Source organism: Protopterus annectens, chromosome 4.part1 (assembly GCF_019279795.1).
Source record: "Protopterus annectens isolate FY-2018-M chromosome 4.part1, PAN1.0, whole genome shotgun sequence".
NCBI lineage: Eukaryota > Metazoa > Chordata > Ceratodontiformes > Protopteridae > Protopterus > Protopterus annectens.
In genome coordinates, this window is record NC_056734.1 from 482,094,826 (window position 1) to 482,116,864 (window position 22,039).

The 22,039-nt window shown below is 42.8% G+C and overlaps 1 protein-coding gene across 1 annotated transcript in view; it reads right to left on the bottom strand.

Annotated features, from left to right (window-relative positions):
* DYNLT2B (dynein light chain Tctex-type 2B) overlaps window positions 1-22,039 on the bottom strand; it is a 602,204-nt gene that overhangs the window by 136,674 nt on the left and 443,491 nt on the right. The window contains exon 4 of the mRNA XM_044070295.1: window positions 18,565-18,628. Within this exon, the coding sequence (XP_043926230.1) occupies window positions 18,565-18,628 (64 nt within the window). The remainder of the gene's footprint in view (window positions 1-18,564; window positions 18,629-22,039) is intronic.

The window sequence follows — 22,039 nt, forward strand, 5'->3', positions numbered from 1 at the left end:
CTCCAACTAGAGTAGCAGGTACATCCCTAGGGCCCTCTAGCACAATGAGCTGTGGTTCCTCTTGTACATCTGAAATGGATGCCTGCACTGCCTCTGAAGACGTGCTTAGGTCAGATTCCTCAACAGCTTCCAATGAGGTACCAGCCGAGGAAATGGACCTAATTGAATGTAACATCGGTTATTCACTAACCTCAAGGGATACGTTGGTGGAAATCACAGCCGAAGAAGATTCAGGCCTAGGCTTGCTAACATTCCTCTTCAAAATCGGCTCAGCTGAAGGACCCCTGGAGCTCACCATAATGTCCTTAGCCAAATGTTTAAGTCATTGATTCTCTAAATAAAGATTCAAAACCAAAAGTTGGCCATGTAAAGTTTTAGGAACAAAAGCCTGACAAATGGGACAAGAATGGTGGTCATGACTGGGGCCTAAGCAGAAAAAGACAAAGATTGTGGCTGTCTTTATGTGGAATCTGCCTTCCACACCTACAGTTGCCCTTCTTGGATGACATGAACTAAGTACAAAAGACAGTAGCAAAGAAACAAATCCCCAACGGGGCACTTATCTGAAAGCTGGCAGCAACCAATGAATCAGGCAGCAGACTGACATAAGAGTCAAGCTTTCTGAATGGTGGTAGAAAAGGTCTGAGGATGGTATGTGCGGAAGTCCTTTTATGGCTGATGTCAGCAAATACTTGAGATGTCCCACGTACCTTGCAGTAGTTAAAAGCTGTTGTTTGCTGACCAGACGTCGGATTGCTTGGGTGGAGGATTTCTCACATGTAAGCAATACTGCAACATTGAATGGACGGACATACATCTTTATTAAACCATCACTTACTACATTGGCAATCATACCTTTACATAAATGAAAATGAACCATACCGACAATCCTAGTTGCAAGCATTTTACATCACCAGCCATACTGACACTCCCAGGTGCAAACATTATACATAAACTTATAATCTATCCAATCTTTTTCAGTCAAACATTACATAACTCATTTAAGTCCTGCTGCTTTTTATACCTCATTTCTCTCCTGTATGTATTGTTCCCACAATTCCCATTTTTTTCCTGTGTAGCTTGCTTCTACCCTTTTCTAAAGATCAGTTTCAGTTGTTTTATCTATGTTGCTATATTCACTACTTCTAGTATACTTGGTTTAGATTCTGATTTCCATTTTCTAGTAGTTGCATTTTTGGCAGTCACCATTATTAGATACAGCAAGGCCTTACCATGTCTATGTCTAGGCAGTTCTGATTCTGTATCACAGCTCAGAAAAATCACATCTCTCATTAGACCAATTCATCCACCTTACATCTCTGACAGTGCATCCTGCAGGAAACCTTAAAATCCACCAATTCACTGCAGAAAATATGTTCCCAATTATCTCTTTCTTCCCCATCACACCTCCAACATTTGCTGTCTGCTCGAGGAAAAATTCTTTGGAGTCTACTTGGGGTAGAGAAATATCTACGTAAACAGTTCCAAGAAAAAATCCTAAATCTTCTAGATTTTGTTGCATATTTGGGAGACATATATATATCCTCCCATTGTCTCTGTGAATTGCTTATCCAGTCTCTCTTCCCAATCTTTTCTAATCTCCTCTGACTGATTCGTATAGTTATCATACAATATTTTATATGCTCTACTAATTATTCATTTTTTAATGGCAGCTTCTGTTCTAGATTCTACTAAAAACACTACCGGGTGCAGGTCTTTCATTTAGCCCCCCCCCATTTCTTTCTATTTGCCTATACTCTGATATCAATCCCTGATCGGGAAGTCAATATATAACCTGCAGTCCAAATAAATTCTTGGCATCTTCCCTTTCTATAGTTTTCCCTCTCTAGTTATTTGCTCCCAATACCCTTGGTTCCTTTGCCAGTTTTCTCCAATAAATTCCAGCCCCCACTTGCTTATTACCTGTATCCCTAACTGCAGTCAACCCTGTCATCAGGATCGCCTTTCTCCAGTCGTGTGTTGGCTTAGTTCTCAGAATGCTTTCTGCTAATTTATGGATATAGCTTTCTGTATGATTATTGTTATTCTCCTTAAAAGCCTGCATCCAAAATCCCATTCTCTCCTTGTTTCTTGAGTTTCCCCGTTTCATAATCATCCCTTTCCACTTTGAATTATAGTTTTCTGATTCTGCTATATATAGGAGTCTTAACTGTGTTGCTCTGAAGTACCCCATTCAAATTGGGTAATCCCAATCTGCCCTGTTCTACTGGAAGAAGTAGCTTATTCCAATTGACTCTTGCTGTCTTCCCCTGCCAGATAAGCTACTTCAGCTCTTTATTGCTATCCACAACTTCTCCTCTGGTTGATAAAACATATGCCTGACCTTTGTACAAGACTAAAGAGACTAAAAACATTTTAACTGCTTGTATCCTACTATCCATATCCATATAACAAAGCTTCCATTTCGTCAGTTTTTGTATTATCTTTTGTTTAGTCTCCGCACATATCCCTAGCTGCCACACTAGAATCATTTTAATCCATACTCCTAAATATTTCATTTTATCATGTCCCCATAAATATGGATATCCCTGAACCAATTTGTGTGTGGATACAAAATGTACTGCTACTGTCTTTGTTTTAGCTTCATTAATTTTGTATCCTCGAAAAGATTTGAAACTGTATCAAAAAGGTCCCACAACACTGTAATGTCTCTTTCTGGTTTTGTCAGGTATAAAATAATATCATCTGCAAATAAAGCCAGCTTTTCTTGACTACACTACCAATTATATCCTTGAATTTCTGAGTCCCTTATTTTCTTTCTAATGCAAACAATAAAGGGGAAAGAGGACACCCCTGACTGGTTTCTCTGGCAAGCAGACATGATCAGACTGGACCCCACCCACTTTTTCGTCTCTGATCCCTCATAGATCCTCCTAATCAACATTACATTTTTTCAGGAAATGCAAATGCTTCCAATGACCTGCTTATAAAGTCTCATCTTACTCTGTCAAATGTTAGTATCATTTTTTTTGTAATTTTCCTCTTGACAAGCTTATAATATGTCTCTGTACAGATTCAGAAAGTGCTCACGTCAGCAATTTTCTCAAAAGTAATGGAAAACATAACATTTTATTTCTGAGAAAGCAAAACACAGTATGTCTCATTATCTCACCTTGCCCTAAATGCTGCCCCACTGATTGTTTTTAGGAAAACACAATAGCCTATGTGTGGGCCCTGCTCCATCCCCCGCTTCACTCCCTTAACCTATCACCATATCCCACATGCACAACTATCTCCACTCAACTTCACTCATCATGTAATCCCCCGCCATACACAATTACCATCAAATTAATCTAACTACCCCCTCCCAAACAATTCATCCCAACTAAAACTACCTACCTCCACTTACCAGTCCTACTCCCCTTACTCTCATACACATATTATGAGCAGTACTTCAAACCCACCAGTAACCATCCCCGATTCTAATCAACAACATCCCCTAAACTAATTCTCTACCTGCTTTCGTATACATTTTTAACACACATGCTCTTACATCAGTATAATCCCAATTTGCCTTAGTCTGTCTCTTTAACCACATACACTCTTTCACCAATCCTACCTTCTATTTTCACCACTATCACTTTTTTACCCAAACACTACATAACAATGCTATATTTATCCCTGTCCCCTGTACTTACCTTCAGCAATCAACACTCCACTCATTGGTTCTCGTTCTTCTCCTGCCTTCACTTGGCTCTACCCGCTCCGTTCACCCTGCGGGCTCACTTCGCTCCCCTACCCTTCCCCCATATCCCACCTGCCCCCAGCACCTCTACATTTATTCCTTCATAACCACACCCACTACCCTGCCTGACCAATTAACCTCCATTGCTCTGTCAACACCCACTTCCTAAACCCACCCATACCAACCATCACTCAACTCTCCATTCCATCACTTATATTAGAGTCTTACCTGCTCCTCTGTAAACATACAACTTTCTTGCACCTGTAAATTACTCAGCCACAACATACCTACTCTTAACAGCCCTATCCCACCATGCTTTCAAAACCCTCATCCTTCTCTATTTTGCTACTACTTCTTCTCATCATATCCTACATCTACTACTTCACCCATCCCATTAACACTAACCACTCACAGTCCTTCCATATAACCAACCATTTTACCTCACCACTCTTATACTCACATATCCCAACATCTCCCTGCCTATATCCTATAAAAAAAAATCTACTCTTTCCATATAAACTTATTACTCCTCATAAATATTCTACCCCCTCAGTAACTAACAAATTCCTCCCAATTATAATAAAGCTCAACCTATATTCTAAGCAGTCCCAAGTACCTCTCCAACATAATCCTACATCTAACTACCATTCTATTATCTGGAGATATTCACCCTAACCCAGGCCCTCCCATCATACTAATTACCTCTTTAAACTCCCAAAGTATAGCTAACAAAAATCCCAAACCTCCATGCCTGGCTTACACATAAACCTGACATCCTGGTCCATCTCTGAAACTTGGTTAAAACCCCATATAAAAGATTCCAAAATAATACCACCCAACTATTCTATCATTAGAAAAGATAGAACCCACAAAAAAGGGGGAGGAGTAGCTCTCCTATACTCATTCTCCTTGTCAGTTACTCCCTATAACAAACCTACTCCCCACTTCAATAATGCTGAATTACTCCTAGCACTACTTCAAATTAACAAACACAAGCACATATGTATAGCCTCCCTCTACACTCCCCCTGGTGACAATATTTCTACACTCGAGGATATCCTCTCCTGGCTTTCTACCAACATTAGCAATGAAACAATCATTTTGGGAGACATGAATATCAACTGGTCCTCCATTCAGTCTCCCACAAACCCACTTAACATCAACCTCTATAATTTCTCACAGCTAATCAACTCCATAACCCGCCCCTCAAAAACCTCTCCAGTGGTAGTAACCTAGACTGGATTTTAGTCTCTCACCCCCATTATTTCTCTGGCAGTGGCACCCTTCCCGATCCCCTTAGTAACCACTTACCCACAGTCACACATAGACTTCCTTCACCCTTACACCTTACTCATGATTATATTACTACTCACTACCAAAAAACTTCAACCCCATTACCTTTTCTAACTCTCTAAAAGCAATAAACTGGAACACTCGAAAAACTACCTCTGGAAAATGCAGTTACCCACTTCAACTCAACTTTCTTAAACCTCCTAGACTACCATGCTCCCATAAGGACAAAGAACAAAAATCAAAACTGCCCCTTGGCTATCCAAAAACACACTAGCAACCATGCGCCACAGAGATAAAGCTTGGGCACATTACCAGAAAAATAGGACCCCCCTCCCACCCATAATGAATACAAAACACTTAGAAACAAAGTAAAAAAGCTCATCATCACTGATCGACAGAATTACTTCTCCATACTCCAAAATAACAGCAAAACAAACCCTCAAAAATTCTGGAAAGGAATCTCCACCCTCCTTAATCCCAGCAAAACAGATAACCCAGCCCAGACCCTAATGCTCCTGACATAGATTTAGCTACACAATATAACTCTTTTTTTCATTGATTCTATTTCCAAACCAACCTCATCATTCTCTATCATCACCACACCCTCCACTTCACTCCCATCCTCCTCTACCAACACTACACCCTCCACTTCTGCTTCTCCTCTCATTTCTTCTCCATCACCATCACTCTCAAATACCCCCTCTTCCCACTCTCCACCTTTCTCATTAAAACCTATACCCACATCTACCATAAAAAACTCCTTCAGAAACTGAAGCAATGCTCTAATGCCCCGATAACATTCCTTCATACTTTCTTAGCATAGTCACCAAAGCTATTGCCTACCCCATCAGCATTCTAATCAACCGCTCTATCCAAGAAAGTATAGTACCCCAAATTTGGAAAAAGGCTTTTATCAAACCATTACATAAAGGTGGAAACAATAACAATATTACTAATTTCTGTCCCATCGCTATTCAGTCTCCCATCGCTAAACTCCTAGAAAAGTTTATCCATCTACAACCCCTACCACATCTCTTAGACAATCGCCTACTAACTCCCACACAACGTGGTTTTAGACCTGGTCACAGCACTATGACAGCCCTCCTCTCCATCCTGGAAACTGTGAATAAAGCCCAGGACTCCAGCCACATTGTTTCTACCCTCCTACTTGAACTCTCTAAGGCCTTTGACACTCTCTCTCACAATCTACTTCTAACTAAACTCTCTAAGCTTAACCTATCACCTTCCTCTCTGAACTGGTTCTCCAGCTACTTATCCAATAGATATCAAGCAGGAAAATGGAAAAAGGTCACCTCCTCATTCCTTAACACCCCAATTGGAGTTCCCCATGGATCCATACTGGGTCCCCTCCTCTTCAATATATTTATAAACGACTTCCGCGACTCCATCCCTTTCTCAAATATCATCCAATATGCAGATGATTCAACTATTATCTGTTCTGCCACCTCCAACCCTACACTCCTAAAGCTTACACAAGATGCATTCTCAACCACTGAACAATGGATGAAAAAAAAATCACCTAGCACTCAATGCCTCTAAAACCAAATTAATGGTATTTACTCCCTCTAAAGTCACCTCTTTCAATACAAACACATTCTCTATCACTAGCCATAACCACACATCTCTTGAATTGGTATCAGAGGCCAAATTACTAGGGGTCCAAATTGACAGCTTAAAGTCAACTCCCACCTTCAACGAAATATAAAAAAAAAATGACCAAAAACTTGGCATGCTCTACCAACAAAATAGTTATCTCACACCCTCCACTAAAATCACTCTCTCTACCACATTTCTTATCCCCTCCCTCCTCTATGGAGCCCCACTCCTAACTAGCCTATAATCTTCCCTTAAAACACAACTTTCCTCTTGCTACAAGAAAATTGCCAAGTTCGCTACCAGCCATAAGTCCTCCTCCACCCACCACTGCACATCTCTCCACAAACTAAAATGGTTAGAACTATCCAATCATCTCACCTACACTCAACTTACTCTTGCACACAAGCTCATTTTCAACCCCTCCCTCTGTCCCTCCCTTTCCTTTGCCTTTAAAATGCATCTCCCTGATAGATTACTAAGATCTAACAACCTAAACCTAATAGAATTATATAAACCAACTTGTCCCCCAGGTATAAATCTCCTATCCTATGGTCTAGGACATCTCTGGAACTCCCTACCAGCATCCATTCGTCCCATCTCTAACTGCTTTTCATTCAAAAAATCTCTTCACTCGCATCTAATATCACAGTGGGAATGCTCCTGCTCCCACCTCACATAATCTCTTCCCCTCTTTACACTGGCAATTTCCATTTTACTATCTCTCCTAACTCATACATCCTGCTCTTGTACATACTAAGCTATTTACAAAGAATGTATTAGAATGCACCTCTTAAGTGCAAGCTTCCTTAAGATGTAATGGCTTTTCTGTATTTATACTGTAATGTTCTTTTTTAACTAGTCTGTAGCATCTGTAATATTTTTCACTAATCTGTACTATTTGTAATGTTTTTCTCTAGTCTGTAATATTTGCAATGATTTTAACCTAAAACCTTATTGCAACCTTGCTTGTTTTTGGAGCTTTTCTCCCAGGGACTCCATTGAAAACGGGTTCATCTTGGCCCAATGGACTATCCTGGTAAACCAACTGCAAATAAATAAAATACATAAATTTACAGCGAGACAATGGCGATTCTAATTTCATCTGTACACATCACAAGATTCCCTACACATACACACACCCACACCCCTACTCAACAACTCACCTACTGCTCTATATTCTTACACATACTTAACCAAAACCCATGTCTAGCTTTATAGCACCTGAACTCTGTTCAAACTCAATACAGCACCTTCACAAATATAATATATATAAATATATGGGTCTATATTATATATTTGAAGTTTCAAAATTTTGAATCCCTTATGTTCGACAACATATGATCGAAGTTTGAAACTTCGAATATATAATAAAATAAAAAAAGAAAACTTACCTTAATGCTCTGAGCAGGGGGGCAAGCCCCCCTGCACCCCCCATACCCCCCTACTTAAATATATAAACTCACTCAGAGATCACACTTCAGTGCAGAAAGGGGAAATTCTCCCATTCTGCACCGTACAGCGCCGTTACATTTAACCTTCAAACTTTTCAAAGTTCGATCATATAGTGTTGACCATATGACATTCGAACTTTGAAAAGTTCATTCATGCAATACGAACCCTAAATATATATATATATATATATATATATATATATATATATATATATATATATATATAAACTATACTAGACCACTTCCCACTTACCACAACCAAACCCAAGTACTATTATCCACTTCAGAATACCGCCACTAAAGTTGAACTCAATGGTGACATTCATCCTTAACCTGACCCCACTACTATCACACAATCTACACCAACCACCTGTACCCAAAAACTCAATCCCACTCTCTCCTGCTCACAAAAGGCCTTAACATCCTCCTACTAAACATAAAAGCATATGCAATAAAACTCAGGACCGCCAGGCATGCCTAGAACACTACTCCCCCAACATAACAGTGCAAACTCCATACCGGCTTTAAACAAGCAACCTTAATTCAATAAGAAGACGATGCAGCACATATCTGCTCTGCACAAACATTACATTCCCTACAAGATACCACTCAGAAGACTTTCCTACGGGAAAAAAACGCTTTCTTATCCAAAGACTCTTAGCTTTGGATTTTAAATCTACTCCTCATCCCCAAGAAGTCAGAACCAATCATCTTTACCCGTAAAAATCTCACGATAAAACAAAAGCTCAAACTCCACAAGTTATCATCTGATAATACAGAAACTTAATGTGTACCACAAATAAAACTACTCTGTTTTGCTTGGGGTCAAACTTAAATATGACCAACACCTGCTCCAGGCCATCAAAAAAAAAGGAAAAAAAAAAGCACTGTAAACTGGGATCACTCTACAGGGCAAGACGTTTTTTCAGACTCCAGTAGAAAATTCATAACCACCATCTATCTACTTCCATTCCTTTTGTATGCATCCCCCATCTTTACAAAGCCTAATGCCACCCTTAAAACAAATCATGACACGTTACAATAAAACAGTTCAATTTGCAGCAAATATCCCTCTAAAAACTCACCACCGTGTAGACCTTAGAAATTTTCACTAGTTAGAACTCCCCTCTACCTCATCTACTCACAACATAAATCAATTTAATGCACTTTACTGAAAAATGCCCAACACTAAAAAATATTATCCAACTGTTAGCTAAATCAAGACTACCGAGATCAAACAACAAATCTCTCCTCACTACCTTCAAAACAAATAACTCAAATAGGGATTCTTTGTAACCCCAACCATGTTACAAAGACTTTGAACTCTTATCCCTTCACAACTAAATCAGAAAAACAAGATAAATAGTTTCAAGTTGTTACTAAAGCAACATCTAAACACAAACTGGCTTTGCCCTGCACCACCCCTCAGTTAGAACAAATGTAGCCACATCTTAGTACTTTTTCTTCCTGCTCCCCCTCTATACTCCACCACCTGTACAAAGATAAGAAGGGTCATGAGGATAATCACCAAGTCATAAGTAGTAACGTTTTTCTCTCAACCTAGATCAATCACTATTTCAGGATGATAAGGACTAACCTTTTCTCTCTAACTAGATTAATCCCTCTCTATTTCCATGTGTCATAGATTCCAGTGATTTTTTTTTTCTTTACTTAACCCAAAACTAATTCTTCTTATAACTGTTTATTCTACTCCAACTTTTTTACTATTCTAGTTATCCACTGCTCAATCTTTATGTGCAAGACTTATTTCATAGTATACCCTATTACTAACATATCTATATTATAAACTACCTTGTTTTATCATCATACTTTCCACAATTTGAAGCTACCTCTTTCTTTACTTCCATAGTCTGAAACTGTACATGTCTTGCTAATATGAATGTATTCACACTGTATTTTCCTATACAAGTGCTCTTTCTCAAATGTATGTACACTATAGTCTATTGTGTTACTTATACATTATTTACTGGAATTTTTTTGTATTGAATGAGGAGCTCTTCTCCCCAGGCCTCAGCTGAAAAAGGGCTTTATCCTAGTTGGACTTTCCCAGTCAACAAAGAGAGAGAGAGAGATAGATAGACAAGAAACAGCTGAATTGGAAGGGCAAAGAGCCTGAACTAAAGCTAGCCAAGGCCAAAAAAATCACTCCCACCAAAGGAACTGAGACAGAAGACATATGTTTAAGTTTTTTGCTTCATTAGAAAATCCTGTCAAAAAGAATCATCCCACTTTTGCCAGGCAAAATCATCTTAGGGATATGTATTCCAGTCTGGCTAGCAGAGAGGTATTCCCTGCTCCTTCTCTGAGAACAGACAATAGTGGCTCTCCTTTGCTTGCCAAGGGCACTCCAGTAGCTGTAGAGGACGTATCTAAACCTCCCATTCCATATTGGCTGTATGGACTACACCGGAGGTGGCCAAAAAAAAAAAAGAATAATTTGAGGAACCAGAAATGGTTACAGCAGTCTCACCTCTGGCAGTCACTACCAGGAGACTGAAATTTATTCCTTTCCTGAGAGGATGAAAAATAGGAGATTGTAAAGAATGAAATACCTTAAAAAGGTCCTTAACAAAAGAATACCACTCCTCTTTAGTCTTGCTACAAGAAGGGAGTTGTAAAAAAGAAGCAGCAAAAGAAAAAAATGCAAGTGCCTAAAGCCAAAGAAGAACCAAAATCTAATGTACTGGAGTTGAGTCTTGAGGACTAGGCATCTCTTCCCTCATTAGCACTTGACAGCTGCTATCCAACCCCAGACACAGTAAACACAGTTCTAACTTCTCAGAGGAAACATACATCTGGCCCTGGAGGATGTGTCTGACTACTGACCCCTAGTGTCGGCCTTTGAAGGAACACCAGATGGGTTGGAAGCAGGAGATGGACAGTTTCAGGACTCCAAAGAGGCCAGTGTGGAGTCGTTCATTGAAGACCAGCTGATAGCGTGGAGTCATTCATTGAAGACCAGCTGACAAATGGTGAAGGGGCAGCTGCTTAGGTTACCTCCCTTGCAGTTTTCCTTTTCATAAAAGCTGAAAAGGAGACACCTGAGATATCAGCACCAGCTTCCATTGCAAATGTAGTTAAGGCCTTAAATCTCAGAATCAAAAGAAAAATGTTGAGGGAGTGGAGCCTACTTCTAATTGTTTTAGGCATAAAGACATGGCAAATACTATAGGAATTAAATTTGTGAGCCTCCCCCAAACAAAAAAGGCAAGATGTGTGGGAATTTTTTCAATGAATTTATCTGCCACAGACTTTCTTTTCCCTTTCTCCTAGACATGGGATACTAGAAAGATTCCCTTTCTCATAAAAATGGAAGGAACGTACTCAATGGGACACTTTTCTGTGAAAGAGTTCAAAGAAGCCAATCACTGAATAGATGAAGGCACAGTGAAGACCAAGTCTGACTGACATTTTAAACAGTAAGATAGTTCTGAAGTTTCAAGCCCATATGTTTGCTTTTATACCAGCATGCTCTTGCATGTCCCGTGATGTATGGTGCAGATGGAAGGAGCCCAAAAGCATTTGCATATAGGCAGGATGTCAGATCCCTGCAGAAAATTTCCCATATTGCTATATGCTACTGCAACACTGACACAAAGATGAACATCAAATGTTTTCTCAAATACCAGGTTAAAGGAACTAAACCTTCAACAGATAAGACACATTGGCATGATAATACCCCAGTGTATCCCCCACCTTTGGAAGAAACATACTGAGAAGTTATGTACCTACCATAACGTTCCATGTTAGTTGTCTTCTCTCGCCTTCTTTCTTGCTTGATGGGTTCGGAGCCGATCCTCGGCTCCGACTCGGCACTTGCTAAGCTTGAGAGTCACTTTTACCAGCTTGAGGCAGCCCCATATCCCATGATGCAAGGCGGTAAGTACCCAGATCTCATTTGATGACAATAGGCAATAGCACCTAGCATAATAACTTCACAAAGAAGTATAAGGAGAGAAAAAACCTGAAGGATGGTAGAAGGACCAGCACTGTATGGTCTTCAGAAGCATTCTTCCTAGTAGAGAGAAAGGTCTGTCCAGGCCTGGGGGAAGGAGGGAGGGTCGCAAGAAAGAAGGCGAGAGAAGACAACTAACATGGAACGTTATGGTAGGTACATAACTTCTCAATGTTAAGTTGTCAATCTCGCCTTCATTCTTGCTTGATGGGACTGCGTCCCTAGCACCTCTATCCTGGGTGGCTCAATGGAGCAGACTCTTGAGAACTGTAGAGCCAAAACTGGCTCTGTCCCTGGAGGCCAAATCCAATTTGTAATGGGAAACAAATGTATGAGGAGTGGCCCAAGTGGCTGCTGCACAAATAGTGTCTAATGGAAGTCTAGCTTGAAAAGCTGTGGAAGTGGCTAAGCTTCTGGTAGAATGTGCTTTAGGTTTTGAGCACAGCTGTTTTCCCCTGAGCTGATAAATTTCAGAGATGACAGAAGAAAGCCATCTAGACAAGGTCACTTTTGAGACAGGAAGGCCTTTCTTGTTATCAGCATAAGAAACAAAAGTTGATCGGATTTCCTGAGTTGTTTTGTTCTGTCCAAATAATATCTAAGTTGGCGGTGGACATCAAGATAATGTAATTTTTGTTCCGATCTGTTTGAATAGTTTGGGAAAAATACAGGAAGATCAATAGCCTGATTCAAATTAGTCTTTGAGGCGACCTTAGGCAAAAAGGTCGGATTAGTTCTTAATGATACTCTGTCTTTGTGGAAGACTAAATAGGGGGGGCGAACAGATAGAGCCTGAAGTTCAGACACCCTCCTAGCCGATGTAATAGCAACCAGGAATAAAGTTTTCCATGAAAGAAATTTCAGGGAACATGAAACAGCTGGCTCAAAGGGAGGAAGAATCAAGGATGTCAGCACTAAATTCAGGTCCCATTGAGGAGGAGGACTCCTGATTGGAGGTTTCAGGAGAAAAATTCCTTTCAAGAAGGCTCTACAAAGCCTGTGGGACATAATGTTGTGATCTGCGAACCCGACATGAAAGTTCGAGATAGCGGCCAACTGAACTTTGACCGTGGAAGAAGAGGAGCCCGCGTGAAAAATTTCCGCTAAGAAATCCAAAACTGCTTGTACTGGAGCAGTGAAGGGATCAATATTCTTGGCTTTTGCCCAATAAGAAAAACATTTCCATTTGCTAGTATAAATCTTCCTGTTAGAGGATTTTAAGGAAGCTACTATGATGTCTCTAACAGGATTAGAGATCATAGGAAGCCTGGCTAAGGAAGGAAGTGGAGCAACCATGCTGAGAGGTTGAGAGAAGGGATCGACCGGTGCAACTGACCCAATTGGTGAATCAGAAGATCTGGCACTGGGTCCAGATGCCACGGCTGCACCAAAAGGTGACGATGGAGGAACGGAAACCAAATTTGTCGAGGCCAATAAGGGGCAATGAGAATCATTTTGGCTCTCAAAACGGTGGCTTTCTGGATTACTTGTGGGATCAGAGGAAAAGGAGGAAAGGCATAAAGAAGTCCCTGGGGCCAATCCTGGGTCAGAGTGTCTCTGGGGGGATGGCCTGGCAGTGGGAAGAGAGAGAAGAAGTCTGGGCATTTGCTGTTTTGGGGAGTAGCAAAAAGATCGCAACATGGGCGACCCCATTCTAGAAAAATCTCCTCCACTATAGATTGTTTGAGAGACCACTCGTGAGGCATGAGAATAGCTCTGCTCAATCTGTCCGCTAAAATGTTGGTTTTCCCAGGGATATGCATTGCTACCAGAAACCGATGAGAGGAGATCGCCCATTGCCAAAGTCTGAGCGCTTCTCGACACAAGAGGTAGGACTTGGTTCCGCCCTGTTTGTTGATATACCATACTACAGACATGTTGTCTGTGTGGACTGCAATTGTCCCCAAGGGAAGAAAGTCGTTGAGGGCTTGCAACATTAAAAGCACTGCTCTCATCTCTAGGACATTTATGTGCAGGTGGTATTTGAACGGTTGCCACGTCCCATGACCCATCCTGTCCTGATAATGCCCCCCCCACCCGATCAGGGAGGCATCCGTAGTGACAGTGGCTACCGGGGTTGGGGGTACAAAGGGTCTGCCTTGGTGAATCTGGGGAGAAGTAATCCACCAAGAAAGATGATTCTTGCAAATCTGTGTCACCAGTATTTGGTGACGCATCGGAAGTTGTTGGTAAGACCACTGAGTGAACAACATCCACTGAAGAAGGCGCATATAGAAGCGAGCCAGGGTAAGAAGGGTAATGGCCGCAGCCATAAGGCCCAGCACTTTTAGAACCATTCTGGATTGTACTTTGTTGCTGGCTAGAATGATTCTCACGTGACCTTGTATATCTGAGATTCTTTGCTCTGTGAGGGTAGCTGACATCCGAACAGTGTTTAAGTTTGCGCCTATGAAAGTAATAGACTGGCAGGGCAACAAGGAGGATTTTCCGTAGTTGATCAAAATGCCCAAATGAGTGCAAAGATTTATTGTGTAATCCCTGGCTTGAAGAAGCTGATGCCTGGTGGTGGCTGAAAGGAGCCAGTCGTCGAGATATGGAAACACCTGAAATCCTTGACGTCTCAGGTGAGCCGTGACCACTGCCATACATTTGGTGAACACTCTGGGGGCTGTAGTGAGACCAAAGGGCAGGGCTCTGAATTGGAAATGACTGGACTCCAGCCGGAAGCGGAGAAACCTTCTGGAGCGTCTGTGAATTTTTATGTGATAGTACACATCCTGAAGATCTATTGAGCACATCCAGTTGTCCTTCTGTAAGAAGGGCAGAATTGACTGAAGTGTGACCATTCGGAATCTTGTCTTTCTCACAGACTTGTTGAGTCTGCTGAGATCCAATATTGGTCTCCAGTCTCCCCTCTTTTTGGGGACCAAAAAGACTCTTGAGTAGATTCCGGGCTCTGAATGGTCTGTTGTAACTGGCTGAATGGCTCTTTTGTAGAAGTTTGAATACTTCTAACTCTGCAATTTCCCTTAGACCGGGTGGTACATCTGGAAGGGAATTTGAGTGAGAAAAGGGACTTTTCTCGAAAGGAATTTTGTAACCCTCGGATATGATCGACTGTACCCATCTGTCTTGAGTTAGGGAAAGCCAGGCTTCTGGGTACAGCGATAGTCTTCCCCCGACTGCCTCCAAGGATGGACAGTCGGGCAACATCTCAGGGATGCTGAAAGGGCTTGTCAGAGAGAGGCTCTCTGCTTCCCTGGTTTTGTGGACTCCCTCTGCCTCTAGAGCGGCATCTGTTATTGTTACCCCCTCTGCCTCTAGGGGTAAATTGACCACGTGAATCCGGCGTGACTCCTTGGGATTTGCAGAACCACATTTTGCCACCCTTCTGTCCTTTAGGGTAAGGTCTAGAACCGGTGGAAAAACGGACCCCTACGCCAGCAAGAGTCTTGCCGTCCTGCTCACACCTGGTCAATGTTTCCTTCACTTGAGGGCCAAACAAAGCTGACCCATCAAAGGGAGAGTTTGTGAAGGACGCCTTAAAGGGATCTGCAAAATTACAGAGCCGCATCCAGGCTTGGCGTCTAAGAGCCACACCTGTACCTGCGGCCCTACTCGCTCCATCTGCTGCATATATCAGTCGCATGGAGGAGTTAACAATAGAATTAAGGGTTCCTAGCTGCGAAGCAATTCTTTCTTGAGCCCCTGCAGCTGTGGGATCCTGTACTACTTCACCTAGCTCCTTAAGGATATCCCTTTGGAGTCTGGTGAAGTGACATAAGTAGTTCAGCGAGCGCATAGCAAAGGCTCGCTGAAGAGAACATCCGCTTACCATACCTATCCATGGTCCTAGAGTCCTTATTAGGAGGATGGACAGGTACGGAAGGATCTGCAAGTTCCTTCTTAGTGGCAGCCGCCACCACCATGGCATCAGCAGGGACACCTTTAGTGAGAAATTGTTTGTCCGAAGGGGCAGTAATAAATTTAGAAGGCCTCCTAGGGACTGGCTCTACAGAGTCAGGAGCAGCCCAAGCCTTTCGAGCGATAACCTGCATAAGGGGGTCGAAAAGTGGAGACACCCAGGAGGTGGAGGGCCGAGATCCAAACGCCTCCAGGTATACAGACTCATCCTCAGAGGGATTATTGGAGGGCCAGTTTCCTCTCTGTTTAAGGAGTTCTAGGATGTCTGAAAAGGAGACATCCTCAGAGGGGATCTTGGGGATCCCTCCAACTCATCTAAGTCGGTATCTGAAGTGATAGACTCGGGGGAGTCTACGTGTTTCCTCTTGCAGGTCCTCTTGCGCGGAAGATCCCCTGACTGATCAGGAGAATCCTCGGAAGAGGGGGTTTTTCCCAGTGGGGAAACCTGAGGCGGAGGATCTCTGGGTCCGGGAGCAAGAGAGATGGCAGAGATATCGACAGGCACCGTAGAGGGAGGAGCTAAGGGAACAGACTGCTGGCTGAGTCCAGTGGCTAGCACACTCTTCATGACCTCGAAGGCTCCCCTCCCAGGGAGGTCCGAGAGAACCCATTCCGAAGAACCAGGAACTCCAGGGCCCACCGAAAAGGAAGGCTCCGAGGCCGATGTCGGAGCCGAGCTCACCAAGGCCGAGGCTCCAAGGGGAAGAGTGGGGTCGGACAAGGGTCCGATGCCACTCACCCCCTCAGAGGAGACCAGGGAAGCCCGACCACTGAATCCCTCTAAGGAAGGTCTCGAAGAGGAGATAAGAGTAGAGGCTGAGGGAGCAGAAGGGGGGGGGGTATCTGTCCCTCAGCCATAGCAGAAACCATTCCCGAAGACTCCAGCTCCAAACTCTGAGGTAGAGTCGAAGGAGGAACTGCAAGGGGGTGTGGACTAATAGTCGTCTGTTGAGACGGACTATGTAGCATCTGGGCCAGTGCCTGTGATTTTAATAATCTACTGACCACCCTCTCTAAATCATGGTCAGAAAGCCTGGATGACCTGGATGATCGGCTCCGATGGCTCCGCTCCGAGAGGAGAGGAGAGGAGAGGCCGGAGCCGAAAAGTATCGGTTCCAAGGAAGGGGACCTGGACCTCTTCCTCGAAGGAACCATCGGAGCCGATGAAACCATGGATGCTGTCGGAGCCGACAACTTTTCGGCACCGACAGAAGGTCTCGATGTATCGGCTCTGGCCGGAGCCAATACAGACACAAAAGTAACGGTGTCGGGGCCGGTCGGCGACACGAGCCTGAGCCACATGGTGGTCGGAGCCAGTTGGAGCCGACACCGATGTGACCGAACCAGTATCGGCACCGATAGCCATCGGTGCCGAAGGTTTGTGCAAACTAGGATCGGCTCCAGCCGGAGCCGATCTCGACTCTGAAAGAGTCGGAACCGAGGCCGCAGGCTTAGAGACAGAAGCCTGGGCCTTGGAAGACTTGGAAGTCTTAGTCGGGCCGACTTAGCGGAGAGCCCTCCGGTTTAAGAAGGCCCTCAAAATCAATTTATTTCTCCTCTCCTGCAGGACTCTCTGGCTAAAAGAATGAAATATTGCACAGGAGTCCTGCAGGTGGAGAGGTCCCAGGCAGTATAAGCAAGAAGTGTGACAGTCTGTCAGAGACATCTTCTGACAGCACGAGTCACACTTCTTAAAGCCTGAGACCCTTTCCTTGGACATAGTTGTAACCACACACACACAACACAGTCCCAAGAAATAGTTATCCCAAAATAGTCAGATAACTGACTTCTAATACACACACACACACCCTAACAAGGGGGGGGGGGATGGGAGGGAAGAAGGCCTGACTAAAAATATAAGGGAGTGAGGGATTTTCTAGTCAGAAAAGGGACTTAGATTAACTAAAAACGTTAAACTAAAGTTTTTAAGTTTTAAGTTTAAGTTTTAAGTTTTAAAAGAGGGCTAAAACAGTAATATCTAAATCACTTACCAGGAGCTGGCAAAAGGAGGACCTCATCAGCGAAGCGGCAAACGAGATCTGGGTACTTACCGCCTTGCATCATGGGATATGGGGCTGCCTCGAGCTGGTAAAAGTGACTCTCGAGCTTAGCAAGTGCCGAGTCGGAGCCGAGTATCGGCTCCGAACCCATCAAGCAAGAATGAAGGCGAGATTGACAACTTAACACTTACATGTTAAGCAGAGTAGTGCCATTGACACTATCAAGGTAAACCTAGATAATTGGATGGGTGACCTCAAATTCTCACCAGTCTTTCCTGCATCACCCTCCAAGAGACATGGAGGGAAATTGTCATCATGGGTTTTTAGCTATGCCTGCAATAATCTGTAGATGGATTACCTAGTACTTACCTATGCACATTCCGTTAAAAAGCAGAGAGTAAAAACCAAGTACATATACTATTTCAATATTTAATTACCACAGTCAAGTAACATACAAGTAGCAAATGTAACTCTTGACAATGAGAAGGATACATGCCACTATGTTAATTTATTGTTCTACAAACCCATTTAAGATAAAATGAGGAAGTGTGCCACTAAACTAAGGATGTCATTAAAAAAATAGGAAAATGTAAGTGAAACATTAAAATTAATCTAAAACTGTAGCCCCAAACTTACATTCATATAAATATCTTGAGCATAGTTATCTGTGTCAGCATCCCAAAAACATCGAGCTGCCATTCTGTCAGAAAAAAAAATGCACTATTTTAACCAGTTTGAAACCGGGAAAGCACATTCAAAAAACAAGGTCTGATTTATATGAATTAGCTTTGTAATAGAAAATGATTATAATTCAAAGGAAAAAAGGTCATCAAAACTGGAATTATAACTACCATTTTTCAGAAAATGCATTTATGTACTTACCATAATAGTGGATCCTTTCATTTATATGCAACCAATAAGAATGATAGAGTCCTCAAGCAGCTTGTTGGATCTCAGCCAGCAAACCTAGTGTTCCGGCCTAGAGCAGCCTAGAGTAAATATTATCTCTTAATGCCTTTGTGTTTAGAGATACCTCAGATCAACCTTTTTACCAACTAGATTTCAAAACAGTCAAAAATAAATGGAAATTTCCTTAAGGTTCAACAAAGTTGCAATTTGGAAGGTGGATGGAGGGTGGGATGTTGTACCAGACAGACAAGAATCCTATTAATTCTGTTTGTCTGATCTAACTGCTTGGTCAGAATCCCCAGCTACAGGCAATCTGGGTGGCATAATGAGAGGGGATTTTTGAGGACAGTGGCTCTGAAGGAAGCCCTAGACTTTGAGATGGCATCTAATTTGTAATGTTTAGCAAAAGTGTGCAACACAGACCATGTTGCTGCTACACAAATTTCATCAGTTGAAGAATCTCTAATAAAGGCTGTTGAAGTTGCAGTAGAGCTGGTGGAATGAGCTTCAGATTTGATGGTAACAGGAGATTGCGTTTCATACATTTACTCGATTCACAAACAGAAAACCACCTAGAAAGGGTGACATTATGTACTCTTGACCCAAGTTTATTAATGGCAAGGAAAACAGAGAGTTGCGTCTTTCCTGAAGGGTTTTTGTTCTGCGCAGGTAGAATCTAAGTTGCCATCTAAGGTACATAAAACATATTCACCTTTATTTGAATAATTTGCAAAAAAATGTTAAGTGAATAGGCTGGTTTATGTCTGCATAAGAAACCACCTAAGATAGAAAAAAAGAAGTTATGTCTTACCATAATGTTCCATCTGTGTTGTTCATCTTTCATTCATCACCTATGGTTTTGGTTCCGAGCCCTAAGAACCGAATTGGCCTTTTTACCAAGCTCGCGCCAGCCAAAAAACTCTCGAGCTACGTTTCTACCCAGAATGCCCTTCTCCCTGTTACCTGAGATTGAGTTTGCTAGAGAAAGAGAAGTAAAGCCAAGGCCACATCTGCGCAAATATTCTAGACCACTTGGACCCAAAGCATCCCCCAGGAGCCTTTGGAGGGGGAAGGAAGGTGGGAAGTCATGAATGAAAGTAGATGAACAACACAGACGTAACGTTATGGTAAGATATAACTTCTTTATCTGATGTTGTTCATCTTCTTTTCTTTCATCACTGATGGGACAAAATCCCAAATTACCTTGAGGTCCATGGGTGGCCCTTATGGAAGAACATTCATGATTACCATAGAGCCGAAGGCAGCTCTCCCTCTGGAGACTAAGTCTAATTTGTAATGATTGATAAAGGTACGAGGCTTAGCCCAAGTAGCTGCTGCACAGATGTCATACATGGAAGCCCTGGAATGGAAAGCTACAGATGTTGCCATAGATCTAGTGGAGTGAGCTTTAACTTTTGTCATAGGTTCCGTACTGAGGGGAATAGATGAAATGTATGTAGTCCCTAAGCCATTTTAATAATGTAACTTGGAAACAGCTTCTCCATTCTGGGCCCAGAAAAGGAGCTGAAAAGCTGTTCAGACTTATGGATAGGTTTAGTCCTGTCAAGGTAAAATTTCAGTTGCCTATGTACATACAAGGAGAGAAGGCAGTACTCTCCTTTATTAGAAAAATTTGGAAAGAAAACTGGTAGGTTAATGGAGAATTCAGAAAACTTTGGGAGGGAAGGAAGGATGGATTTATCCGAAGTCTTTATGGAAGACCAGACAGGGTCTCTTGATACACAATGCCTGCAGCTCCAAGACCCTTCTAGCAGTCGTGATGGCTACCAAAAATAAAAATTTCCAAGACAAAAAATTTAGGACACACTTCGCAGCAGGTTCAAAAGGTTTTTGAGTCAAAGACTGAAGGACTAAAGTGAGGTTCCATAGTTCCACAGGCTGTTTGACAGGAGGCCTGATATGAGAGGTTCCCTTGAGGAAGGCCTTGCATACACGTAAAGAGATTAGAGGGATGCCATCTGTACCATTGTTGAAATTAGAAATTGCCACCAAGTGTACTCGTACAGTACAGACAGAGGCTACATTATCAAATAACTTAGTCTAGTATTGAAGTACTGCAGTTACTGGAGCCGAATAAGGATCTAGCATGTTACCCTAAGACCAGATGGAGAACCTTTTCCATTTATCCTGATATAGTTTTCTGGTGGTTGGTTTATGAGAGGCCAGAATGATGTCTCGAACAGGTGAAGAAAGATTAGTTTGCCTGTCAACTAATGGAAGTGGAGAAATCAAGCTGTCAGCTTGAGACTGGACAGATTTGGGTGGCTCAACCCTTGGGGGTGAGTAATCAGATCTGGAAGGGGGTCTTGGCTGGTATACTAGGTGAGGCCAAAGGAAGGGGAACCAAACTTGTTGAGGCCAGAATGGAGCTATGAGGATCACCTCCTACCCTCCGGGGGAAGAACGGCAGAATAGCTGCTGCACTTGTTCGAAGGAGAGGTGAAAAGACTGCAGCAAGGCTGGCCCTAGTGGCTGAAGATTTCTGTTGCCACCTTGGGGTTGAGGGACCACTCATGAGGCAGGAGGAGGCAGAAGGATGCATCAGCTCAGTTTGTCCGCAATTACATTGGAGCTCCCTGGGATATGCGTTGCTATTAGAAAGCGATTGGAATTTATCCCCCACTGCCAAATTCTCATGGCGTCTCGACACAGGGCATAGGACTTGGTTCCTCCTTGCTTGTGGATATACCAGACCACTGACATATTGTCTGACTGAATTGTAATTGTCCCAGAAGGGAGAGCCGAATGAAAGGCCTGCAACACTAACAACACTGCTCTCAGTTCCAGAATATTGATATGCAGGTGGGCCTCTAAGGTGGACCGTGTGCCTTGGACTGTCTTACCCTGAAAATGCCCCCCCCCCCAATCAAGGAAGCATCCATGGTCACAATGGCTCTGGGCTGAGGGGTTGAAATGGGCAACTCCAAAGTTCTGTGTCTGGCCTCATCCACCAAAGGAGGTCCTGTTTGCAGGAGTTGGTTATTCGAATCTGGTAATAGAGGGGGTGATAGTTGGTGAACCGCTGACAAAGAAGGACTCATTGCAGGATCCGTATATGTAGCTTCACTAGAGGCACTATTGAAATCGAAGCTGCCATAGGACCCAGGCCTCAAGAACTTCTCTTGCTGAAACTTTTGTGTGACAGAGTATCACTCGGAGATGGAGCCTTGAACGCTGGGGT